The 27,321-nt window shown below is 45.4% G+C and overlaps 1 protein-coding gene across 13 annotated transcripts; it reads left to right on the plus strand.

Annotated features, from left to right (window-relative positions):
* Positions 1 to 966: 966 nt before the first annotated feature.
* Positions 967 to 26,494, plus strand: LOC149367661 (uncharacterized). Of its 13 annotated transcripts, XR_016285047.1 has the most exons (6): positions 967 to 1,648; positions 2,161 to 2,278; positions 8,645 to 8,772; positions 18,259 to 18,529; positions 20,799 to 22,831; positions 26,211 to 26,494. XR_016285047.1 is itself a non-coding variant. In XM_089556548.1 (4 exons), exons 1-4 carry the CDS (start codon positions 1,617 to 1,619, stop codon positions 9,481 to 9,483), a joined length of 321 nt encoding a protein of 106 aa, XP_089412674.1. In that variant the 5' UTR covers positions 967 to 1,616; the 3' UTR covers positions 9,484 to 9,951. The 13 variants fall into 13 exon arrangements, 6 of the variants coding, with proteins under 6 accessions (XP_089412674.1, XP_089412700.1, XP_089412713.1 ...); XR_016285052.1 differs by lacking the exon at positions 8,645 to 8,772; XR_016285061.1 differs by having other exon boundaries at positions 1,254 to 1,644; positions 2,161 to 8,772; positions 22,048 to 22,831.
* Positions 26,495 to 27,321: the final 827 nt, after the last annotated feature.

The following is a 27,321-nucleotide window of genomic DNA, read 5'->3' on the forward strand; positions in this document are numbered from 1 at the left end:
AAAAGGACGAAGAGACGCCGGGGTAATGAAACATAGGGCATTATGGGGGTACAACAAATATGAAGTACTAAGAGGTATTTGGAAAGGAATAATGGTGCCGGGACTTACTTTCGGCAATGCGGTTCTGTGCTTAAGGGCAGAAGTTCAGTCAAGATTAGACGTAAATCAGACAGCTGTTGGAAGGTTAGCACTAGGTGCCCACGGCAAAACCACAAGCGAGGCAGTACAAGGGGATATGGGCTCGGCATCGTTCGAAGCACGGGAAGCTAAGAGTAATATACTATATGAAGAACGCCTGAGGAAATTGGACGATAACAGGTGGGCAGCTAAGTTATTTAAATACTTATACAGAAAGAGCGTTGACTCACAGTGGCGGAAAAGAACTAGAAAACTAACCAGTAAGTATGCCGGTCATGAGGACGGAGAAAGAAAGAGCATTAAAACGCGAAAGTTAAAAATTGGAATAATTAAATGGAAAAGAAACATAGTGTAGAACTATATCGATTCTGGAAAAGGCAGATCAGGAAAGAATTTTTCTATGATAACTCAAGAGGCAGTGTCTGACTCCTTGAAACTAGGTCAGGGTGTCTTAGAACGCGCAGCTACAAAAAAAAATTCAACGAAGATTTATGACACATGTACAGTGCGTGGTAGATCTGTGCAAACAATTGAACACCTTATACTCAAATGTGATGGTATCTATCCGGATGCCGTGGAAGTTAGCAAAAAGCTATTGGAGGATTGGTGGCTGACAAGCAGAGATGTGACATAAGGTTAGAAGTGTAGGAAAGCGTAGTGAAAGAAGATGGCGAGTCTTAATGAGAATTAATAACACAGTTGAACAACAATAATGAATGAAAAGCTGAGCATGGTGGCAATTGCCACCACCCCGTTTCATAGGGGGCGCTCCTATCCATTTACTCTGGGATTTGAAGCAGGCGAAGGGGTACAGGAGGGAGAGCGCGGTGCTAATAGGCGCACACCAACGAAAGCCGTGTCCACCACTGTACCACCACGAAGGCCCGGCTACAACGATGGTGGCAGATAACGCGGCGGTGTCCTATTCCGCGAACTGAACCGACACAGACGTAGTCGCGGTGCACATACGTTGTGACTTCTGGTTGCGTGTGCTTCGTTATTTTTTCTTTCTTTTTTTTTTCGACGGCTAGGACACAAATTCTGTGCCCGCCCGCTACAAAGGGCAATGCCACAATATCATCATCATCATCATCATCATCACCATTCATCCATGCAAACCTTTCGCTCGCAGTGAGAGCAGGTGAGAGGTCATCGGTCTGTGCGCTCAGTGTAGCACGGAAATTACTTGAATGGCGGTGCTGGCACTGCGATTCGCTGCTCGTGCTGCTCGTTGCATTATTTTATTCATCGTTTGTTAAACCTCAGAAGTAGGAAAGGTGAGCGACTTTCGAGATCACCACAATCCTTTCGAGTTGCTCCTATGTGCAATCAGCTGCCGAGGCGTATGGTGTGGTGGCTGTGCAAGGATCCATTGCGGCGAGAAGCAGTGCCAAACTGTCGAGCTCTTAGGGGCGATCGCCGGCAGTGAACGTCGCTGAACGGATGGGCTTCGCGCGGCCGAGCAACAAACTCCAGGAATGTGTCGGGCTTCTCGACGAGACATCCGTGCGTGTGTAGCGTCATTCTCATTCCTTTTGCATGCAGGCTGGAAATGACTTTAAAGCAAGCACAGGAGCGTGTTCAGGATGCATGCTGCGAATCCGAAATTTTTATTCGGCATTTCGCGTTGCTTTTTGCATCATACTGTGTTTCAGTTTTTTGCACACAGCGCCAAATTGAGAAAACAAAGCCTAGCATGCTAGTCCGTTGGTTGATTTCTTTGTTTTTGGTGTTGATGAATGGGAAAGGCAGCATAGGTGAAATCATCTGAAAGGCGTTGTTTCCTTAAGTGTGGAAAAAAAATTGCATGAAACTCTAAAAGAATAATATAACCTGGCTTAAGCATTATTAATGAAGCACACAAAAGTGATTTCGCTATTCAAGCTGAAATTTTCATAACAGTGCTACATCAACAGTTGCGCAGCAGTCACGTGGAAATGACCGTAGGAGGGTGAAAAAAATTATTTCTCTAAGGGCACGCGGAAAACAAACATATATGACTCTTGTACATTTTATTTACAGGTGTGGTGTTCCTGCCAGTGAAGGTTCCAGCGCACAAGAAGTCTGTGCGGGATCCATCCATGACCCATTTATGTGCAGTCTGTCTTCATGTGCTGCCCGCATGGAAATCGCCAAACTGGTGAGCACGTGCTTAGTGTGTTGTGGCAGGCATGAAGGGATAACATGTTCGCCTGCAGTAAGACTGCTTACGGCTAGTGATATATCTGATTGCATTTATGTATAGTTTATTGAGCAAGGAAAAACAGTGTAAATAGAACCATATATGAAAAGAATGTAAATTAATCATGTCTGTACTTTTCAGGTGACAGCGGAGATAGATGTCGGTGACACGCAGTGCTGTCTTGTGGGTTTGAATTTCTCTCAGTGACCACAATGTAAAAGGTAGCCTTATTTCGATTGGTGCAAATTGCAAAAGCATGCATATACTCAAAAACTCAAGGTAGTCATAAACAGTTAAACTTGTGCCCTTCCTTGCAATGCATTTTTTTTATTGGTTTTCTTGAGTATAAAAAGACTGTAATAATTGTTTGTGTCCATCAGTTTGGGAAATCTGCCATCAAGTACCTCTAGCTATATGGAAACAGTTCATTTTGATACTAATAATTGGTTTTGCTGTGAGCGTATTTTACATTTGCACCGAAAACTAGACTATATTTTACATTTGTACCTAAAACTAGACTATAGTTGAACTTGGACCTAACCCCGATCTGGACCAATCCTTTACTCTCCGGGAGCTCGAATCGGCTCTGGCTGCTAATGCTACACGCTCGGCTCCCGGTGAGGATGCCATTACATACACCACACTTCGCAACCTTCCTGACTGCGCCAAAGAATTCCTCCTTCAAACCTACAATGATGCATGGGACAGCGGCTGCCTGCCCAGCTCTTGGACCTCCTCCCTCATTTCTATGATTCCAAAGCCGGGCAAGCCTCCCTCTCTCTCTAACCTCCGCCCAATCTCCCTGAAATCATGTGTTGGTAAGACCCTTGAGCGAATGGCCCTGACTCGCCTCTCTAATTTTCTCGAGACGAGGAAGTTCTTCCCTCATTCTCTCATCGGCTTCCGACGCCACGTCTGTGCACAGGACATGTTTCTGGTTCTCCAGCACACATTTCTGTCACCTACCCCCACTCAAATTCACGCACTTGTGACCGTCGATGTTCGCAAGGCCTTCGACGGTGTTTGCCACGACCACATCCTTTCCCAACTCGCCTCCCTAGACTGTGGCTCCCGCATGTACTGTTATATCCGCTCATTCCTCTCTAAACGTGTCGCTCGCTTTCAGGTCGACACCTATCTGTCCGACCCACACAACCTCACCCGAGGCACTCCTCAAGGTGCTGTTCTCTCTCCTACCCTTTTCAATCTTGCTATGGCCCCTCTCGCCTCCCAGCTAGCTGAAATTCCCGACCTGCATCATATATTTTACGCCGATGACATCACTCTGGTGTTTGTCTGGCTCTCCCGGTCACGTACAGGACACCCTGCAACGTGGCCTAGATCTCATCGACTCCTTTCTCACCACTGCTGGCCTCTCTCCTGCTCCTGAAAAATCCGAGCTCCTTCTCCTCAACCATTCCTCATACCAGCGCTCACACAACCAATTCGTCTCTCTCCACCTTTCTGGCTCTCCCATTCCTGTCGTCACGCAGTGCAAAGTTCTTGGCTTTCCTTTGCATGCAGCCAAGAACGTGCAAGCCTTCCACCGTGCTGTCACCACCTGCCACTCCGTAACTCAACTCCTGCGGCGCGTGGTCACTCGGCGCTCAGGTCTCCACGAGGCTCATGCTTGCCGAGTTGCCCACGCGCTGGCCCTCAACAAGGTCTTGTACTTTGCACCCTACGTTTCCTTCAATCAGACTCAACTTAACGCTCTTGAGACTGCCCTTGTGGGCCTCTACAAGGCAGCTCTCAACCTTCCTATCACTACCTCTACTGCAAAGATCTTTGCAACAGGCCTCTTTCATCCTCTCCGTTCTCTGATCTCTCTCCATCATGACTGGCAGATTGCCCGGCTTTCCCTTACCCGTCAGGGTCAGTGGTTACTGACTCAAGCGGGTATCTCGCCCATTCCCTGCGCCCCGTTTACCTCTCCTATTCCCACCCCGGCTCCCAATCTTCGGATCCTCCCCCTTCCGTCCAACATGTCCCCCGTTCTGCACGCCGGCCGTCGTCATGCGGCCGCACAGCACCATTCCCCTCTCTTTTATACCCAGGGTGTAGCTTACACGGATGCCTCCTTCGTGGCTCCTGCGGCTACGCCCTGTACCACCCCCACCTCCCCGCTCCTGAAACTCACACCAGCGGGCCGTTTCTACGCCCTCCAAATGCATTGTCCCTCGAGGTCCTCGCCATTGCGCATGCCCTCCAGTCATTTGCCCTCCTTCCCTCTCTTCAAGAGTACACAGTCTATTCGGACTCACAAGCCGCTATACACCACATACAGAAACGCACCCTAACCCCTTCTCTTCAACAGGAGGTCGAACGAGCGGTCTCCGCATTGCAACCTTCCATCGTTTTCCTCCGCTGGGTCCCTGGGCATTCAGGGATTGACGGCAATGAGCTGGCTCATCAGCTCGCCCGTGACACACTTTTCCGGGCACCGTTGATCCCCTGGCCCAAGCCCTCGGAGGACGGTGGGAGACTCACCCTTCGCCGCACCATAAAAGAGGTCTACCTCGAGCTCCGCCTCGACAAACGCCTTTACCCCCCCCCCCCCCCTCATCCATCACTCACAGTGCCGGAGGCTCGCCTTCTTCGGCACGTTCAAATGAATGCAATCATCACCCCGTCTCGCCTCTTTCTCTATCGCTATCGATCGGACCCTTCCTGTCCCAACTGCCCCTGTATCTATGCGGACGTTGCCCATTGCCTCTTCTATTGCCCGGCTGCTCAGCAGTCGGGTTCCTACCCCCCACCTTCTTTATCCATCACCACCTGGCTCGACTGGCTTGGCGCTGAAGGGGAGGAAGAACAGCGACTTCTGGTCGCCCAGGCGGTCGAGATGCTCGGCCTGTAAATTTTGGCCGAATAAACGTCTTCTACTACTACTACTACTAGTTGAACTTGCGGTTTCAACAATTTCACATCTTTGGAAACGCAATGTCTAGCCCGTTGGGAGATTTCAGTGCACAGTGTTGATTAACGTGCGGTTGATGGTGTGCATCTTATGCAGATGTGGCAGACCACTCTCACCATGGGGTCTCATGTGCTCGGGAGCCATGATGCCAGATTAATCTTTGTTCACCCCTTGGCTGGACTGGCTGCCTAGCTGGGTGGTCATACCGGGTTCCTGAACGATTACATAAGGTGTCTGCAAAGGTGTCATGGTCATGGTACGGCATGGTGATGAGTTCTCTGCAAAGGTCAGCACAGCTTGCAATGTGCAACACAACATATTCGTCCACACTCAGCTGCAGGACCATGATGCCACTGGCAGGTGGTGGTAATAGCAGGAGCACCAACATCTACAACAACGAGGAGGACACAGCACCATTTGGATTCTACCTGAGAGACATGAAGTGCATGAATTGCGTGTGGGAATTGCACTTACTGCCGTGGTTGTCACATGTAGCTATGCCGCAAGTAATCAGTGTACATTTGCTTTGCTTCAAGTTTGATAGCATGCTGCTAGGAAGCTGGTGGAGTCTTCATCATTTTGGTGCTCTTTTTTAAATAGGACCATATTGGTGGCGGCAGTTTTTTGTGAGTGAGGAAGTGTCCCAGGTGCTTTCAGCCTACCGTCTGCCAACTTGCTGATTGCGTGCTTCAGCACATGCTTTGGTGATTGTGAAGAAGTGACGTTTCTTCGTGTGGTGCCTCCCTATGTGTTCTGCTTGTACACAACACTCATTTTATTTGGTGCCTAAGTTCAGTGAAAGACAGGAATGCTCCAAAATGTTTTCCTTCTAGCACCAGGGTGTTGACTGGACATGCTTTCACCAGTGTTTTTCTGTTTGCTTTGGTGTTTGTTGAAAGCCAGCAGTCCACAACATGCTCAACATACAGCATGGTCGCTGTGTCTCTAGTCGTTTACAACATCTCTTCTTCAGGGTGCTACACGTCTTGTGTGGCACTCTTTGTGTGATAAGATCGCAACATGCTTTGCCTCATGGCACCTTGTTGCCTCTGTGTGCTTGCTTTCGGCTGCCTCTTTCACATGCTGCTTGTAGTTATACAGCAGTGAACTATTTTTCCTGAAGGAGAAGTCACGTAATTGTTTCATGGTCATTTTCCCAGATGAAAATGCAAGGCCTGGCCAGCATTCTGACGTGTGTACCCATTCCCATCTTTTAGCTGAAACTTGTACCCCTGACTAAAACCTACAAATTGTACATCAATTCAGTTGAAGGTAACTGGAAGTATAAATTATGCAGCTGGACGTAATTTCTGTTTCAGTAATAAAGCTCCAAATGGCATTTTGTAGCTGGAAGGGCATGATCCGGTTCAATAATTCAACTGGAAATGGATCATAGTAGTAGTAGTAGTAGTAGTAAACTTTATTGGATCTTTCTGCGTTACTCAGGCGGTCTTCCTAGGTCTGGGATCTTCTTTTTCTCTTTCCAGGATTTGTGGTCAGGGATCTTTTTCTGTGCTGGGCTATGAACCTTGTATCCATGCATTGGAAGATCACTGCCCACCTGTCCTCCCAGTGAAACTGTTAGGCCGCCGCGGTGGCTCAGTGGTTATGGTGCTCGGCTGCTGACCCGAGGGATGCGGGATCGATCCCGGCCACGACGGTTGAATTTCTTTGGAGGAGAAATTCTAGAGGCCCGTGTACTGTGCGATTGTGCGATGTCAGTGCACGTTAAAGAACCCCAGGTGGTCGCAATCATTCGGGAGCCCTCCACTACGGCGTCCCTCATAGCCTTAGTCTCTTTGGGACGTTAAAACCCATAAACCAACCGAAACTCTGTTAGATCCCATTTTCATTGACTTGTCCCCTTACACTTTGCTGCATATAAATTGGGGATGCTGTTTGGTCATTTTGAAAAAAATCCTAGACAACCTGTTTACCCTCTACACCCTTAATGTGACTGGACCATATCGGTGTACATGCTGCCATATTTCTGTTTAGCAAAGGTGACTGCTGGCTTCTTCTGTTTGCAAACTAGGCAACACTAATGTGCATGTACACCGCTCTCAAACGTTTATGAAAGACGGGTCTGTCCCAGAAAAATTCTTATCTTTGTACACGAGACATATTCGTCAATATGTAATGTTGCACTAGGTAATTAAGAGGGTTTCAAATTGGGCTAGTTGGTAGTTAACATGGTCACACATAATTGCATTTTTGAAAAAGACTTGGGACAACGCAAGGACGACACAAACTCTGGTGCGCAAATTGTCTAATAAACTTTTCATTGCGATGAGCACACATATATAAGCTTCACATGTTATAACATCCCCAAAAAACTGTGTTTTTTGAGGATTTCTGTTTTGACATGGGTTTTTTGGGGGATTTCTTTTATGACATGCCCATCGCAATAAAAACTTCAGTTGACAGTTTGCACATCAGAGTTTGTGTCGTCCCTGTGTTGTCCCAAGTCTTTTTCAAAAGCACAATTACCGTATTTACTCGATTCTAAGCACCCCTTTTTTTCACAATCGCGATGCCCAAAGTCAGGGGGGGTGCTTAGATTAGAAAAATCTAAAATGCCCCCCCCCCCCTTCCAGGTGCCTCTTTTTGTGGCGAAATCTTGATGAGACGGGCGTGAGAAAAAACATTTTATTTAGAAAACATTAAACAAAAAAAATAGCTGCAGACAGTGAACCCACCTCTTATATCTGCTACTCGTCACTCTCACTGCCACTTGAGTCTGTCGCACAGCTCGAGCAGCCGCTCTCAGTGTCCCACAGCAGGTCATCTTCTGTCCCGTCAATGTTATTCGTAATAGAACACTTCTTAAATGACTTCACCACAACATAAAATTGCACCTGCTTTCATGCCTCCGATATCCACCTTGCGATGGTTGACGGGGGCGTTTTCTGCTGCTTTCCCGTCGGCGTTTTCTCCTGGTCGGGGTTCTGTACCCACTCTTCGTACTCCTGCTGAAGATTAGCTTTAAAGGGTTTGTTTACAGAAACGTCGAGAGGTTGCAGCACTGGCGTCATGCCACCTGGAATAACAACCAGGTCACAATTGCTGTGGTGAAGCTTTGTTTTTACCTCCGGGGTGAGATGACCACGAAACGCGCCCAACAGAAGCATTGACCGTGTGCCTGCAGGTCCACCGAGCAATGCTCCCGGGCGCTGCTGCCACACGACTCGAATCCAGTCAGACATCAGCTGTGCTGTCATCCTTTCTCCTGGGTTCGTACAATGACATCTTTAGGAAAAGGCTCATTCTTCGGCAGGCTTTTTCTTTTCAAGATGATATGCACTTTGGAAATTATATATATTTTGTGGCTGTTGGCTGTGACACATAGCATCACAGTGACACGTTGCTTCTCGTAACCTGTTGTCTTCACCTTTACTTCTCAGACTCCTACTTCATTGACTGTGCACGCCCTCGGCATGTCAGAGTACACCAGCGTCGATCAGTGTTGCGGATCTGGCCGAGCTCGTAGCTGTGTTGCCTGCGGAGATTCATCACATACCTCTGAAAGGCAGTAAGTTTTTCTTTGAAATCGGACGACAGCTTCTGGCATATCGGCGCCTCAACGAAAATCCATTTCTTTTCATCATGCACTGTACCCAGCCCCGGCTTGCATGAAACACCGTACGGGGAATCTGCATTCGTGTTGCCATTTCCATCGCTCTGACCTGAATTGCATCAGCAGTGACAGCGAAGCCTCTGCATTGATCACTGTGAACAAACTCACAGACTTCTTGTTCAATTTGCGGATGTCGGCCCTTGCGCAGTCCCGTGAACTTCTTGCATGTCGCGGCCCCTTTGAAAATCTGGTCCCGCTGTTTCCTCCACCTGATGACACATGCCCGGTCCACACCAGATTGGTTGCCATTATCTTTGGCAAACTTGATCACAGCTCGCTTGAACCTCAAGCTGTAGGCAGCCCTCTTTGCACTCATCCGAACTTGCATTAGGCACATTAGGCGTGAGGGCTGTCAAGCAACTGACACTAGACAAAGCAACGTGCGCCCACGAAACCTGCCAAGCGCCACTGATACCTGGCCCATGTGATAACAGGCTGACAGACACGACACTACTCAAAAATAAATAAATAAATACTACTACTGAAACAGTTATCGCAGTCGCTTTCAGCTGGTTTTTTGGTTAGTTTTTGTTTTGCGTTCTGTGCCGCCATCTGTCTTGCAGTGCGGAACGCAGCAACACAAAAAGCGCCGTGGACGCCGCGTAGGCAGCGCCACCTCGGGACTCCGACCTCACAGGCTCGACGAAAGAGTGAGCAAGTGTGCTTGGCGGCCTTGGCAACGCACTCTTTCTCGCAAAAAAGGGGGTGCTTAGATTCGCATGCAAACTTTTTTCAAAAATTTTTTTGCGAAAATAGGAAGGGTGCTTAGAATCGCGAAAATACGGTATGTGTGACCATGCGCTAGGTAATGATTCACAGTTAGGCTGCATATTCATTTCCAGGATGCATGAAGGTCAGTGATGAAAATAAATTATTTTGCCAATAATGGCTTCCACAAACTTTTCACTGTGCATGTAAAAGACACCTCACTCCTTTTAGGCAATTTGCAACACCTAAAGAGGCATTGCAACTTGTCTCGCTCCCCAAAAATGTAGGGGAACACTTAGCATTCTGGGTTTTTGCGCAAAAGACACGACACAAAAGAAACGAGGTAGGACAAGCGCTTACTAACAACTCGGGTGTTTATTGACGGAACATTTGCTTAAATACAGCAGTTGCTGTTATCAAACAAGAAGAGGGAAAGAAGAGACTCCGCGTACACACATATCAGATCAGCACAGATCCCATCATCGCACGAGTGAATGCATGTTTCGAGCTCTAATTCTGCGCAAGATAACTGATTTGTTTTTTTGAGAGCACAATTGAAGGATTGCTGACACACAAGTTACCCGATTTTCCTATCTCATTAGCCTCAATTATCTCTCTTCCAAGTTGTGTCTTGCACCGGCGCAGTACTGACGTTTTTTCGAGCGCGGGAGTGCAGTTGCGGCAATTCCGAATATGGTCAATCATTTTGCTACCTGACTTGTTCCTGACATCTCTTGCGTGCTCCCTCAGCCTTTCATTAAGGCACCTCCCAGTTTGGCCAATATACTGCTTGGCCAGTTTGGCCAATATACGAATCGCTGCTGACCAATATACCAGCAGCAATTCGAGGCCTGTAAAAAGAGCGTTGTGTACTCGATACCGCTTGCCTGTGGTAAGCAGTACATTGGCCATACTGGCAGGTGCCTTAATGAAAGGCTGAGGGAGCACGCAAGAGATGTCAGGAACAAGTCAGGTAGCAAAATGATAGACCATATTCGGAATTGCCGTAACTGCACTCCCGCGCTCGAAAAAACGTCAGTACTGCGCCGGTGCAAGACACAACTTGGAAGAGAGATAATTGAGGCTAATGAGATAGGAAAATCGGGTAACTCGTGTGTCAGCAATCCTTCAATTGTGCTCTCAAAAAAAGAAATCAGTTATCTTGCGCAGAATTAGAGCTCGAAGCATGCATTCACTCGTGCGATGATGGGATCTGTGCTGATCTGATATGTGTGTATGCGGAGTCTCTTCTTTCCCTCTTCTTGTTTGATAAGAGCAGCTGCTGTATTTAAGCAAATGTTCCATCAATAAACACCTGAGTTGTTAGCAAGCACTTGTCCTGTCTACCTCGTTTCTTTTGTGTCGTGTCTTTTGCGCAAAAAACCCAGACTGCTTAGGCACCAACTAGCCTGCAAAAACATACTCGGGGACACTTAAGCCGATCATTCATGGGTATGACCAGTGGCGGTCCTAGGGGGGGGGTCGCCCCCCCCCCCCCCCCCCCCCCCAAAAAGCTTTTGCACATTCTCCCGAACGTCCATTTTCGGGCTCTCATAGAGTGAGAAGCAATTTTTGACGTAGATCTGGAAAGCTTTTTCGTCTGTGATGCGTCAAGTAGTCACCTGCTTTGTACGTTCACCATGTTAGCGGCTGGCTTATTTCAAACAATTCCATGTTCTACACATTGGTAGTTATATGAGCACAACTTGTAGTGATTGCCGAGGTAACGTGTTTTTGCCGTGCCCCCACCATTGTCTTGCCATGCCGCCGGCGCGGCGACCACGGCGACAACGGTGCCATTCAGCTGAGGTTGCGGTGGCCAGCAACCTTGTCGGGGTGGAAAGGAGCCACCCATTCATGTCTTTATCCCACCATGGAACACAGCGACGCCAGCGAGGGGATCATCCCTTCTTGGCTTGACAAGGGGCGCCGACCAGGCCGCTAATCCCACCGGTGAAATGTACGGCCAGGTGATCTGACCTTCGTGGACATGCCGTGGCGGCATATCTCAGTCGTCGGCTTGTTTCCTCTGATATCGAAATGAATATTGCTCGCGTAAACATTAACATCCAAAGATTGAGTAATGGTATAACATCTATACCGTTCGCCGTTTATTTTTCAACAGCAAAGCGCACAAAAAATTTGTGTAAATAAAAGAAATAAAAAATTGTTTCAATTTTTTTTTCTTTTTTGATATAAAAAAGTCTGTCCGCCCCCCCCCCCCCCCCCTTAAAACCACTCTCTGGGACCACCACTGGGTATGACACGACAGTGTTTATGGCTCCCTGCAGTGGTTTCTCTTCGCACACACAGTCACTGTTCTTCGTAATGTAAAAGCTATTAGCGCAAAACGACTAAGAAAGGACGGAGGTATGAACACAGAACCCGTCCTTTCTTAGTCGTTTTGCGCTGAAAGCTTTTACATTACCAAGATGAACCAACTCGCCCAGCAGAACGTGTCACTGTTCTTCATTCGTGTTCACACATTTATCACAATTGCCTCAACACAGGTTCCACACTCTTGTCCTTGAACTCTTCCACACTGCAGTTCACCTACATAATGTTACTGTAATTACTTTCTCACTAATTGGCACATCTCTAGTTCACTGCAGTAATTACATTACCAAGCTTCAAATTAAGCCAACAGCACCCACACATCACTCCCTCCCCCCCCCCCCCCCCCCTTTCGTAGCTCGGCAAAGTCAACATGCCTACACGGCCTAACTGGTAGCGTGCCTGGCTGGCGATTCAGAGGTCATCGGTTTCAAGGCAGACAGAAGTTTATTAAAATTTTTTGTACTTAAAATCTATTACTTTATTACAGTGAAGTAGTTTCAGACATGTGGTGACGTTTGGTTCAGATTACAAATCCTCTTTTCAGTGACTTTCACTGTGGACATAGACGCGTGAAGCAGGATTTTTGACACAATGCCGGCTGGATAACACTGGGTTTTCTGCTGAATGGCAGCCTCTCTCCTTGACAGTGGTGTGTGCAGGCTTTCCGTACCTTTCTTTTCGGGTTGCACATGTCACCCAATAACTTCTTAGCACTAACTGCGATGCCATCACATACCATACAGCACTAATGATATTACTTGGTGGTGATCAGAAAAAAAAAAAAATATTCTTATAGTGTGAAAAAAAGAACAACTTATTTCCTCCTGACTTGGTTTGGTTTCATACTTCTGCTTGAACTTGAAAGAGAAAATAGCCAGCAAAGCTGTACGGAGGAGGAGGTAGAAGAGGAAAGGCAGGGAGGTTAACCCGAATAGTAATCGGTTTGCTACCCTACACGAGGGGAAGGGGGTGAGAGGATAAAAAAATGAAAGAAAAAAGACAGTAACAGAAAATTGAAGACACACTAAAAAGTCAGCGTTCGGTGAAGTCACAACCTATCGTGCAGGCCAGAATTTCGCAAGAAGCGGAGCAGTGATTTGGAGGCCTTCACCGCCGACAATCGCCGTGGCCAGTGGCCGAGAATCTTCATTTCCGTCAGTGGGCCTGGATCTAGGAGGTCCAGCGCACGGCTGAGACACTGCCTTTCGGCGCTGTAGGCCGGGCAGTCACAAAGAATGTGGGTTATAGTTTCGTCATACCTGCACATACACGGCTATCAGCCATACCAATTAAGAAAGAGTATTGGTGGCTGAAAGCTACACCAAGCCAGGGGCGACACAGCAAAGTTTCTTCACGTCGTGGTAGGCCTGATGGAAGCCGGAGCTTCAGATCTGGGTCCAAGGATTTTAGACGTGAATTGCAGAATTGGCCGGAATTCCACGCGGCAAGCGTGATGTCCCGCACAAGTGCACGAAGCCTGCCCGCTGCGTCTGATCTCGAAAGGGGGATCTACACAAAATCGCCATCGTGGTGAGCAGTTCGTGCAACCTCATCCGCGTGGTGATTGCTTACTATGCAAAGCTGTATGAGACGGTAATTTTTCAGGGGGCTTAAATTTTATGCACAGGTTCTTGCAATTTCATCAACATTTTGCAACCTGTTCTGTCATTATATTTGTGATGAATAGTTCCGGTTCATTTATTTAACATTCTCCTCATGGAAACTCAAAGTCAGACTTCCTTACCATTTTTCAAGCTGCCTTAATCATGCTCAAAAAACCAATTTACCCTCCATGTGCACACACCACTAGGCATTTTAAGTGTTCTATTTTTTTTACAGGCAGTGAAGGAGTGTAATACATACATAGAGGGGAGAAATCTCCAACCTGTCACTTATGCTCGAGCACCAGAGCGGATTTTAAACGCACCTATCAAACTTACCCAAACAAGCCATAACCTCCTTTACAAGGGATGGAATCGCAGGAGCGATGGGAGGCTGCTCTGCGTAGCTCACGGGCAGAGCTACAGCTTTGCATCATGCCCTGGGCCTTGGAGGTTGCCGCAGCCAAACAGTGCCCGGCCATCTAGAGTGGCCTGAGGGCGGTCGCCGTCCTATTCAACACTCCTTCACCCACCCTCACCAGATCCACTGAAGTGGGACTAATAAAGTTGTTACCAACCGAGGGCTGTAATAGCCTTCCTACCAACGCACTTCACCACGGTAATTTTGAACTGCTTCTTTGAACAAACGATCTCTGAGCTGCGCACAAGCTTGGTTCTCAGTACAAGTAGGCCCTTTGTTATTGGAATGTGGTACTAATCTACTATTGCAGAGCAACTTCAATTGGTCCTCAGTGTCCTTTCAGACATTTGCTGACATTTCAACACCTGCGTATGGTATGGTGCCCTTCACTGAACTGTAGATGTCATATTTTGAGTGCATATAGGGGGTTGTCTTTTTTAGTTCACAGGAAAGGAAACTACTTTGACAGTGAACACATTTCATTGAGCATTACTCTCCTGCAGTGCACAAGAGTGACATCACGGCGTCTTTATTGCATATTGTATGGCGTAAATGTTGCCTAACAGCATTGTGATCCACCGCTCAAAGAAAGAGAACCAACAATGGCCCTGGTATGTATGTGGTCAGGAGTGTGCACAGAGGAAAAAGACATGCACTTGCACATCCGGCTAGAAAGATGGCTGAGGCCTCTTGTAGATTGCTCATGGAGTGCACAGGGCTTGCCAAAACCAATCCACATCATCCAGTGTTTTCATGCTGCATTAATGAACCTTTTGCCAGAATACCAGTGCTTGTCTATGATACTGCCTCCCTCAAATACTGTGGGTCATGTTAGCCTTGCTTTTCTTGCCCCCTTTGTGTGTTATCTTGCTGCTGTGCATGCTTGTGCTTTTCTTGTTGTGTTGCTGTTCTTCCTTCTTAACTCACCGTTGTTTTTATTCTCCTTCGGCTCCTTGACCTCACCCTGGACATGTTCAGGCTTAATATGACATGTGCACTACATAATATGCGTGTATGTGCATGCCATGATAATAACTCACATGAAGGGAATAAAGCAAGTGTCTTGCACACTGCATTAGCTGTTTGTAATGTGTCATCACCCTCCAACTTCACTATCCCCCTCTATATTCATCCAGTTCCCCAATGTAGCATATGTGAAGACATTTTTTTCCAGCCGACTTCACCTCATCACACCTTTCCCTCTTACGAGGAATCTTGCTGCAATGAAAGGAGCTGCGTGGTGCTGCTGTACATGCATTACTGTTGTCCTACAGCAAAGGAATTGTAGGGATGGGCACGGCAAATTTTGTTTCACCTCTCACATTTTGGTGCGTACTTGCACCACACGAGTGGTGTAGCTGCCTATATGCCCTTGGTAAGTGCTGTGTGCTCATTGTTAGACAGAATTAACGAGATTGAGGGCCTTTTCAAACATTGAAACTAAATAGCATTATTGAGAGCCTTTCTTTATTTGAATGAAATAATGTACCTTGTGCGCGTGCGCGGCTTTCACAATCAAGCGCACCATTGCTCACAGCCGTAGCTGATTGCAGAGGCCACGGCACGTGCATTTCGAAGGCTATTCCCGCCTGGGCCGTGGAGAGTCCGGGTGCGGCCCTTACACCAATATTTATTTTAATATTTCCTTCGGGAAAATGGGGTGCAGTCCGTACACAGCTGCGGTCCTTACACGCGTTTGTCGTTACATGAAAATTTTATGGGCATAGCAATATTTCAACCGCTTTCTGTGTCATAAGTGCCTCATGAGGAACTTGCTTTGAATGGGCTGACGTGTTTTATACTGTATTTAAAAAACCGAGGTCGGTAATGATTGCATTCCATTTTGGTCTACCCTCCCTTTAATAAATTGTGAACTGAAACAGCGCCTTGCCTCAGTCAAGAACAAACAGTGAATGCAGGGCTTGGGCTGGTAATGAAGAGAGGGACGTATAAATATGAAATGGACCTACGTTCATGCTGTATGCTGCTAGCTTGACGCATGATTGCAGGTGCCTGAACTGCAGGCACCTCTGTCACATTCTTTGAAGATTACTCCAACATATGCGAGAAATTTCACAGGAGGAGTGCAAGCTACAAGAAAAGTTAAAAAAAATTATATCAAAAACATGTCAGCAAATAAAGCCTGCTCTTAGGAAGCTTTAAAAGTCATCACCGTAAAATACACTGACAACAGCTTATTCGAGGAAATACATGATTCCTGCAGCACACCAGAGAAGTGAAAGTGGTGTGGAAAAGGGAAGCCTGTAATTTTTAAAACAAGGCTTTTTGGAGAATAAATCCATTTGCCCGATGCGACAAACCATCTGAGATGATTTACTTGCAAGTGTTATTAACTGAAAATTGCTAATCAGTTTTCTAAGTTTAGCAGTTAGGTACTTTGTTGCAAGAAGAGAATAGGGGATATTCAAAATTCCGCAAGTGCGCTTTCCCGCATAACAATGTTGCCCCTAACGAGATGGCCGACTTTGCTATAAAGGAACTACATGGGCTTCAGGACAGGCGCTAAATGTGTGGATAGAATGTAAGAAACGTATTTTGGAAGAATCAAACAAAAAAAGTCTTTCTTGCTTTGTTTCAGCTGGAAACGCATGGTCCGCCATCTTGTTGGGGGCAACATGTTATGCGGGAAAGCGCACTTGCGGAATTTTGAATATCCCCTATTGAGGCAGGCCATCAGGACGTCCATTCACAGCTATTAGATATGCAGAAATACAACTGCCTTTGCTGCTACAGTATTGGAAATATTGGCTGTTCAGATGCATCAGAGGTGTGCAGCGGGCATAGGTTGGGGTCAGAGCAGGCACATCCCACTCCTTTTGGACTTCCCATTTAACTGCATGCAACTGGACGTGACTTGACCAGGCTGTATGCTCATTTTGCAACTGATGCTTGCCTTTTCCACAACTGCCTTGTCGTATGGTGCCAAGTTCAATTACGCTCCTCCATATATATGTCAAACGTGGTCCATGGTTCCGCGATAGCCCGTCACATCTCTGCAACTGCATGCAAGCCTATATCTGCTACAATTTCAAAAAGTTAATTTGCAGATTCTAGTATGCTGCTTTATCAATCAGTTCATCTCGGTCATTTCATGAAGTCTGGCCTGCCGTCACTGTAATCGCAACTATTCTACCTGAAAAAGTCTACTGTTGACAATGACAAAAACAGTTTGCTGTTAACACCCATTATATCAATACTGCATATGTAACAACACCACCGAAACAGCTGTTAATGACAATGAATTGACCAAAATGAAACCTTTATGCATGTCTTTGATTTTTCAACTGCTGTTAGTTGTGGGAAAATCTCAAACTTAGTACTCTGCCTGCGCTACTGGTTTAATGACAGGACCATGGAAAGTGTTGCTTAAGAAATTAGCAACAGTAGTGTGTACAACTAAAAGAAATGTTGCTGTGTTCATCCAAAGGAAAGGTAAACGTATGGACTAGCTGATACACAGTGCTTATAATTTATGATGTAGGATGTATCTACAGGATAGCAGCTAGTTCCTATAACAAATCTCTGGCATTAAAGGTATACTATATGGAAGCACTTAAAAAGGCACCAAAGGAGCATCTGCAGCTGCAGATAGAAAAACATTGCAAATCTAACATTTTTAGATAATTAACTTTAAACATCACTCAAAAGCACCTTTCTTTTGCATTTCTTCACAAAGTATATATCATTAAAGGGCAACTGCAGTACTTTCTTGAGAATTTCGCGATATTCAAGGATCCAAATCTATATAGGCTGTAGGTAAAGCATGCCAAGTGTTTTTGCACTAGCTTTTAAAGTAGTGATGTAATCGACAATTGAATTTTGCTCTTCTCCTCAATGCACCTGAAGAGTGCGGGGAAACTCAGTGTGACGTCACGGAAGGTATGATTTCAAATTACCGCTGTCGTAGGCCCCACTCTGCCCTGACTCGTTAGACGCTGCCAAACAGCACTCAGCAGGGTTCGTCTTCGGTGGCGCTGGTTTTTTTTCTTTCAAACCAGGTGTTTGCGCATTAGAAATGTACCGGCACCTCTGATGACGTCATCATGCGCTTCCCACTTGGCGTTGTGCTCTGCGGAGAAGATTGAAGGGCGTCCGGATTTTAATCGGCGATTACTTCACTATTTCAAGTGCTAGCCCAAAAAGACTTCGCATGCTTTACCTGCAAGTTTCACACATTCGACGCTCTTAAGCTCGTTGATTTCTAAAACCTATACAGTGTCCCTTTAAGAGACCCATATCTTTGTATTTGCGAACATATTTTGTACAGAACTTCCCCACTTGCTGTTTTCACAGGTACAGAGGTGCATTCAGCTTCTACCCATGACAACTGTTGGACAGTGCTTGTCATCACGCCAGTCGTTTGCCAGCAGTTAACTTAATTCTGCCCAAGAGATCATCTCTGTGGATTCAACTGCATCGTGTGATTGCACAAAAAGCACAGCCACGACGTTGCTCACTGCCAACAAGGCTGGAGCAGTGCTGACAGCTCTCAGAATATGAAGGATACAGCTTGGCATTCCACTTGCTCCAAAAGCACTGCCCTCTGTGCTTTGGAGACAAAGAGGTAAATTGTTTACTGCTAGGAAGAAATTACCCGAAGAAGCCAGGATTCGAAACTTTTTTTAAGAAACTGATTTCTACAGTTCCAGGTCAAAAAAAAATGTCACCTAATTTTTAGGCTCAACTGAAGGAAACAATAAAGCTCAAAAACAAAAAGCCTTATGGATTTATCAGAAAGCAGCTGCAAAGAATGCGGAAAGGGAGAAAATATTTCATGCACTCACACTTATTGGTGAATAACAGCACATAAAAAATAAAAAGGTTGGTATTTGTCGTAGCAAAAAGAAAAAAACACCTTCACTGCCCACGCCTTAAGTGCCACTGGGTGAAACAGTCCTTTAATATTGTGAACTGTTCACAGACCGCCGAGAATTCGGGCGACAGGACTTGCTTGGTAGACTTTAAAGCCTTTCAGTTCTGCATAACTTTTTAATAGCCACAACCAAACCGTCAAAACAGTGCAGCAGAATCTCGAATAGCTGTGAAATGAGGTAAAAAAAAAATTCCACCTATAGTCAGATACAACTTAAGTCTGCAATGAAGCTCCGCCCACATTCAGCCTCTGCGTACTGAATTCCTCCACGACGAAAAAGTAGTCTGCTGCTTAACGTTTCTTGCTACGTAATCAAGAAGTTTTATCACAAGAAAAAAATTATGAGCTCAAGAATTTTGATACGTGGATTGTTTGATATAGTCAAACATTAAAAACCTGATTTCATTTACTGTTGCGATTGGCCAGCGGAGTAATACAGGACACCATGGCCCAGAGTTAGCAACTGCTGTTTATTTAAGTTGTATTCTACTATAGATATTTTCCCGCTAAAAAAGACTAAAAACCAGTACCTTCTCTGTAGTAACAATATCATAAAAGCTGAATGAAGCCAACGTAAGTTAACAAGGTAATGAGCAATACATTTACTCACTAGGTAACTTTCTTACAATTTATCCATTTCAGCGTAGGCTTGCTTGGTCCGGAGGACATTTAGATGAACTTGCAAGTTCATTAGACAATTAGACATAATTTAATCTAGAACCAATAAGTATACTTATTTGTTCTAGATTAAATTATGTCTAATTCAAAAAACAGCTTGAGAAAGCCCAGTTGCTCTCATGGGCCATTTGTGTTCACTTTAATGTGCCAAATGCTTTATTGCACAAATTGCCACCCGCAGTATACTTAAAGGTATGATCTGTGATGGTAGTACCAATACCTCTAAAACATAGTAAGCAGCACGAAAAATCAGCAAGCAACCAGATGCAGAAAACAAAGTTTATCACTATTCATTTGTCACTGTTCTGGACAGGCTTTTGCCCTTCACTCAAACAGAACTCCGATGATATGGTGTCATTCTGAAACCCACTGCTGCCACTAGCACCTGAAAACTATTGCTAACCATGAAAGTCACGGAGCCTTTGCTGTCTATGGGGTCGTCTGACTATCAGAGTCTGTCATGCATGCTTTTTGGAATATGAAAGTACATCACCTCGTGGAAAAACAGGCAATTGCTTCTAAACTGAAACTTGAAACACTATGTGACTAACCATACAGCTGAGTTAAATGGTGCACTAAGAGGTTTGAATTAGTATACCATTTGTGTGGAACTCCAGTGACCTATGTTTACATGGGTAGAGTAAGGATAAAGTTCAGAGACTACGCCCTCTAGCTGCAGAGTGAGGGCACATGTACATCAACAACACTAGGTACCTCTTGAAATTGGTAAGCACAGTGTACACCTGTGCTCTAGGTAGGCTTACACATTTGATGCTACCGTCCCTTGGTTTTGGTAACTCGCAAAAGCCCAGGTTCAAATCAGTAGTAACAGGAAGAATTTCAATAATTACCAAAGCAAACCTTTCCAACATTTACTTGTGACCAGACAAGCAGTCGCTAGAAAATACATCGTAAACAATATTTAATTAACACCAATACGCCCAGTTTTCATTCTTAACCCTATTTCTTTTCCGCATTCAGCTAGCCTTGTGTGTTTTCAGAGTAAAGTCAGGACTTCTCTTTTGATCGCTGTCCGTTACCACATTTGTGTTGTACTGCGAGTAAAGGAAATCGGTGTAGCTTTACCAATATACTAACTCCCTCAGTTTTTCAACCTGTTAATCAATCTTTTGAAGTCGTGACTGATTATATCCACAAGGGGTGTTCTGATTGCGGGCTTCTGCACCCTTCATGGCCGACAACTCAAGGCCAGAGAAGGATGCCTTGCGCGAGACACGGCCAGCAACTCAACAGTTTTTCTGCCATTTTCATGTCCTTCAAGCCCAGTGGCGGTGGCTCACATCTGTGCACAGCAAAGTGGCCAAGGAAGACAGAGAGCAGTTGATGGCTGCTTTCCAAAAGATGCATCAACAACACAGTTTGTTTTTGAAAATATTACTGCCCTCATTCAGGAGCTACACAAAGAGTAGGGGGCACGATGCAGCAGAAAGGAAAACAATAAAGCACAACATAAAAATTGATGCACCAAGTGTACACGCTCAGCAGTAAAATGGAGACCTAGCTGAAAGATTATTTTGAAATGAATTTAAGCACACAAGAAAAACGCTCACAAGAAGAGGAGACACAGGACAGGCGCTAACATCTGATTTCTTCGCAGGCAAGAGAGCAAAAATATATACATAAAAGGAGACATGTGCAGTAAAGAAACACATCGTCATATCACAATGCGTGCTCAAGGCATCTGTATTCTGCCTGCAAAAGATTAACAGACGTGTCACTCAGACAGTCATGCCCCCTCTGCCTGTTGTGAAAGGCTTCTAATAGTTCACGTGCTGTCTTATCGCCGCCTCAGCCAAGTATCTTTATCTCCTTCAGCCACGGCTCACATGCTCTGCAGTTCTTGTGCGCTTAAATTCATTTCAAAATAAGCTATGCACCATCTAGCCCAAACAGAAGTTTTGTTAAACTAGCTGAAAGAACTGTAATATAAGTCAGCATTCTGCCATAATACAGCTGCATGTCATAAATCTCGATGCGATAATGAGTAAGTGTGACCACCTAATCAGCATGATGTACAAAGTACTATATGCACAAAAATAAAAAGAAAAGGAAAGGCTCTTAAGATTTGGATGCGGTACTAGTAGCTGACACTGCTGACAAACAACGTATAGCTACCATCCAAAAGAGAGAAACACGAACGAAGTGTGCTGTGGAGGAGAAACTCCAAACAATCAATCTTCTGGCACCTGCAGACCTAAGTTTAAGGATTGTGGGGCATATGAGGATGAAAAATCAAATTTGGAATGGGGGACGTGAAGTGCAAAAGTGCTGTCACACAGCCACTTTAAGTCATGAAGAGTCGATCAGGATAAAATTTGCTACTACACGGATACTTTCTGGCCCGACCCTACTCCATGGCATGCATGTTCTATTTTTTTATGTTCAAGTATCCTGTCACCAAAACATGATCTTCGATAGTCTGGCTGCTGAGTACCCACACACCTCCACATGTAATAAGTGTCAGTAATCGTGGTTTTCAACCCAATTATTGTTTAAATTTTCTTTTCCAGATATTCTATGCTAAGGGGAGAGAGAGACACACTTCAGGCGGCAAAGGAGTTTCTACGGTCTCTTGCCTACCCGCCATACATCAAAAGAGTTGAGGCATTTTTGAAGTGGGAGGGGGAGTGGCTCCTGCTGCACCCCACCGGACTAACTAGAGAGCACAACACTAATAAATACAGTGAAGCCTCGATCCGCATGCTTAAGAATGTGGTGCTTAGCCAAACCTAAGCCTACAATCCAGTAGCTTAGGTGGAAACAATTGCGACATCTTTGGAGCAATACTTATAGAAGCCAGATTACTGCAGCATATACCCACCGTCATGAGCCATCACACAGGCTCATGTGTGCAAAGTTGCTGCAGAAGCTTCCTGACCACCAGCCTGTCACACATGTGGGTGGGAATGCGTACAGTGTGCCTGACGCAGCTAGCACTAGTGCGTATGAGGTGCTAGCTGACCTCGGTTTCTGTGCCTGCTGGAAGGGAAGCGAAGGGGCCTTCTGCAAGCACCAAGCTGCGAAGCAAAAGAAGGCCTCTGGGGGGATCTTCCCAAACTCCCCAGGGTTGACACCCGAGGACTGTAGCCAACTCGCCTATCTAGCATGCGGTGAAAAGTGTCCTCCTCTTGAGTTCTTCGAGCCGATGATCACTCATCAAGGTGTAGAGGAGCCCGAGACCTCAGTTCCCTCCACAAGCTGTGACAGGCAAAGCATGGAGGATGATGCCAGCTGCACTGAGCCACTTCAAGCGTCACAAAGTCTGGCAGTAGTTATCCTGGCCTGCAGTCTGAGGTACACTTATTGTCACCACCAGTTTACTTGAAAGGCATTAATACATAGTTCCAAACCAAGAAGGCAAGCTATAGGCACAACAAGCATGCATGAAATGCATTTATTGATCTCCAAACTGTGGAGGCAGTTGTATGAAGTGGTTCTTTTGGACTTTATGATGCTATAGTTACAGTTAAAAGTGATACAGTCAAGCCCACTTATAATAGGCCTGACGATCACGCATATTACATCCGTTGTATCCGAAGTTTTTATAAGTGGGCCTACCCTATTGCAGACGAAAGTAGCATTTATTTCCATGAAAAGCACGTTGTGCACGTTTATTCCTTCAAAGTAGACCCTATGAAGCCACTTTCTAAGCTCTCAAGCTTGGTCATACTCTCCTGGCCGAGACCCTTCCTGCAGTGAGCCACTTTAGGAATGCAGTAAGCTTTTGGGGCATTCACATCCACTGGCAGAGAGTACTTTGTCTTTGAACTCAGGATCCAGTGACAAAGCTACCACTAAGGCATGTCCATGCAGAGCGCTCAGTGGGAGTAGTGCTCCACTCCAGCTGTAGCCTGGCCTCCCAATCAAAGTGCACCTCTGTGCAGCTACCTGGATCTTGACACAACGTTTACACAGAAGTAGGCCTGTATAGACCTAAAGGCCAGACGGGATCTAGCACTTCACCCGAAAAGCACCAGTACAATCCAGCGTTCATTAACTGGCGTGCACTGCCCACTAGACACCATTGTGACACAGACTGTCTGCTGTCTGCATATGGTGCAGCTCAGCAGGCAGATATCCGAATGTGTGGATGATACAACTGCCACTTGATCAGGTACGTAGGAGACCTATCCTGGGGAGGCACACTGTGCCAGTGGTTAAGTGCCGATTCAAAGTGTATTTTTCTTGCTTTGGTTTTGCAAGAGGGAAGGGGCCATCACTAGATCTAGAAGAAGATCTTTGATCGCCGTGCTGGCTAGAAGCACATTTTTCAACTCCAAGAGGGAATTTACGGGGCATTCTTGTTTGTTTATAACAAAGTGGGGCTTCTACGGTTTCGATGAGATGCAGTGCCATAGCCCTAACACATATTTTGACGGTAGCTTCACCTTTGTTCGTAATATAAATGAATGTTTGTTATGGCTGTTATAATTGGGCTTGACTGTAGTTGTATCTGCAGTAACTGTGTGAGGTGTATAATCCCTGAAAACATATTCATGTTACTATATTCCACAATCATATATGGGATGACCTTTTGCCTAATTACAATAAACCACTGCTATGTTCATTAAGTACATTGTAAGTGGCTTGTATTGTTACACAGTGTAAGTCTGAATGTTCAGCATTTTAGAGAAGGCAAAAAATTTCCCCACCCTTTTTGTTTCAAATGTGGCAGTTTCTCATTGCTAACGCGGCAGAAAAATGTGATTAGCCAAGGAGATTTTGCAGTCATGAGCTGGTAATGCTCTGCTTTTAGGGCATCTGGCAATTTCATGTCTATCTGCACTTGCTGCAAGCAATAAAATTGCCATCTTTCCTAACCTCAATTAAAAACCTTTTTTGCAAAAAAGGTTTTTAATTGAGGTTAGGTACGATAGCCCACATGTGGGCCATCGAAGAGACACGCAGAGGCTTTGCGCAAAGCAGTGGAATGGATGCGCGACATAGCAGGAGAGAATCCTGCTTACTGGTCACTGCTAAAGACTGTGACAACTGAAATTAACAAGGCAACCAATAGCAGTGTCGCATACGCCACTCTGATGAGGACCAGTGATGAGAACGGATAATCATAGTGCAACACACAAGTGTGGCGAGGTGCCGACCTGGACAGCCACGGGACTCAGCATGCACTGCTTCTGGGCGACCAGCTAAAGCAGGGCGTGCAAAAAAAAAAAAAAAACACAGAGCACTCACAACTTCAGCCAATGTGTTCAAGAAAATGTGCCGGGAGCAAAATGTCACAGACTGAGTGTTCAATTCTGAAGCAGACCTAATGTTAATTGTGCTGTTCTTGTTCATTTTGTCGGGAAATATGAGTGTTTGCAGAGTGCAGACATTAAAGAGACTCTGAAACACCTTCATAGGAGAGCACATCAACTTTCTCAATCACTGCATTGTGATGTCATGAATACCTGAGCTTCTACACGCAACAGGGAGCCCATAATCACACATGAAAGTAGGCAAGCCCTTTCTGGTGGCTTTGTCATGCTCGCACCCTCCTCCATTGCTCGCACATGTGTATACAAGATGAGAGGTGGCTACTGGTTACACTCTTTCAGACGTCAGGCAGGTATATCGTGGCTGCGGCCACTAAGCCGCGTAGCTCTGGGGAGTCAAGGAGCTCCGCCCCTGAAGGTGGCGCCAGCAGAGGAGCACCGACCTTCCAGCGTGCAAGAAGTGACGAGAGGAGAGGGAAAGCTGCGAAGATGCAGGCGTTCAAACTGACTACAGATAACTCAGCTTCTACCAAGCGCACTAAAAAAAACTCTTGTTCGACAATATTCGTGAGGTGGCGTCCTTTAACAACTCAGGCATACCACTGCTTTATTAAAGCCCCTTTAAAATACCTTCAAGCAAGTTTCACTTACAGCCATCAAATATATTAGGGTATGGCGTTTTGCTTTCCATTGATTATTTATTTTTGATTATTTTCCATTCATTATTTGCAAGGATTGTAAAGACGAAGAAGAAAAGTGGGATGTAAAGAATTAATCTGGTCAAATGTTTAGGTGAATCCCCCAAGGTGGAGTAAATTTGTAATAAGGGAGTAATTACTCATTTGCATCCACCCAAGCGCAGCCATACGGCTACAAAGGAAAGCTATACAGCTTTCTCAGAAACTTCGTAGTTAAAGAAAAATTCGTCCTGGTCCGGGGTTCGAACCCGGGACCACCGCTTCACCGGAGCAGTCGCTCTACCAACTGAGCTAACCGGGACGGTAAGCTTATGGTAGGGCGAGAGCGAATTGATCAATAACTCGAAGTGGGAACAGTGTTGGTCAAATGTTTAGGTGAATCCCCCAAGGTGGAGTAAATTTGGGTGGATGCCAATGAGTGGATGCCTTGGGTGGATGCGATTGGGTGGATGCCAGTGAGTAATTACTCCCTTATTACAAAGAATTAATCTGTGTTCCGACTAAAATTTCCCCCGAAATTAATGCATGCGAAATCTCATTTTAACGAGGCAGAGATCTTTTTTTTTCTTGCAGTGGATATAATGAACTCATTTTACTTGAGAACAATGACATGAAAGCAACTGTTTAAACTGATTAAGTCAACCTCTGATAGTTCATGATACTACCGAGCATGTGATTGCAAAAGCAGGTCAAAACTTCCGCACCCAAGGGCTGACTCTTCAGAATTTGTTTCTGTTTTTATTTTTCTGCTCTTTTCAGCTCCACCAGTCAGATCTGAGGGAGGGTTGGCACAATGACGCTATCTCTGATGTGCAGTGCGATGGAGAAGATATTGCACACAGCACATAGGCACTAATCTCTCGACACGCTCGGCAAGCAGGTTTTCCATGCATCATGACATGTGGCCTCCTGTGTTACAAGCTTTCCGTGCTTGGTTCCATTGGTGGATGAAGCAAGATGAAGACGTAGACTGAAATACATTTGTTTTAATTTTTTTTTGCATGGGAGGCATCGCTAAGTTACTATAAAAATTCTATTTGGCCTGTGCTGGTTTTTTTGTACATAGCAGTGTAAAGTGATTAGCAGTTACATGCCTGATATTTATGTGTATGTATCGGCATTCTTTTGCATGTATGTATTGGTATGAATTTTATACACTGCCATTCATTTTTTACCACTAATGTAAGTGAATGTCAACACAGCATGTGTATTTATGCTATCATGCCAAACAAAAGACATCTACATTGGCTTGCACGTCACCAAACAAGAATGGTCTGTGAACAACTGTAAATAAAGATAAGCAAACATTGCAAAGCACCGAAAGCCGTGCTGTATGCTGAATTGGAGCAGCAGCTCTACAGCAGCCCAACAAATCTAAAATGTAGTGTCTGGCTGCCTCTGCCAGGTCTGGCACTGGATACATGCAGCCCTTCCACAGCAGCTAGAATTGGATAACTATTGAGGTGGTGCCTCGAAATACTCAATTACAAGATTCCTCTAACCTAAATTATTTTATGCTATCATTATTCAAATTCACGTCCAGGAAATGTACTAGTTAAAGTGGCCATATCAGTTTTTCATACACATAAAAATCTGATTCCTTAGAATGGAGGCTATCACACATGCAAAATACAAAAGTAAAAATAGCCAAAGCAGGCAATCTTTGATTAGAATAAATGTTACAGCCGCCAAACTGCTACAAACAACTGAAGTGGAAAATTAAAGTCAGCAAAACAAAAAATGAACCAGCAGCGGTAAGATTTATTGCGTATGGCTGTACGTACGCTCGGCAACAATGGCTTCAATGAACAGAAATGGTTTATATGGCTGTTCTGCAGGCATCTAAAAGTATTGAAATCACCTCTGCTCA

This window comes from Amblyomma mixtum, chromosome 1 (assembly GCF_055824585.1).
Source record: "Amblyomma mixtum isolate Tamu chromosome 1, ASM5582458v1, whole genome shotgun sequence".
In the NCBI taxonomy this organism is placed as follows: Eukaryota; Metazoa; Arthropoda; class Arachnida; order Ixodida; family Ixodidae; genus Amblyomma; species Amblyomma mixtum.

What these genes read in the sequence shown, in the direction of transcription:
- LOC149367661 (XM_089556548.1), top strand. Translation starts at nt 1,617, where the DNA reads ATGTGTCGGGCTTCTCGACGAGACATCCGTGC. An exon ending in TCTCGACGAGACATCCGTGC is followed by an intron (nt 1,649 to 2,160) that starts GTGTGTAGCGTC and finishes TTTTATTTACAG; the next exon opens with GTGTGGTGTTCCTGCCAGTG. An exon ending in GCATGGAAATCGCCAAACTG is followed by an intron (nt 2,279 to 8,644) that starts GTGAGCACGTGC and finishes TTTACTTCTCAG; the next exon opens with ACTCCTACTTCATTGACTGT.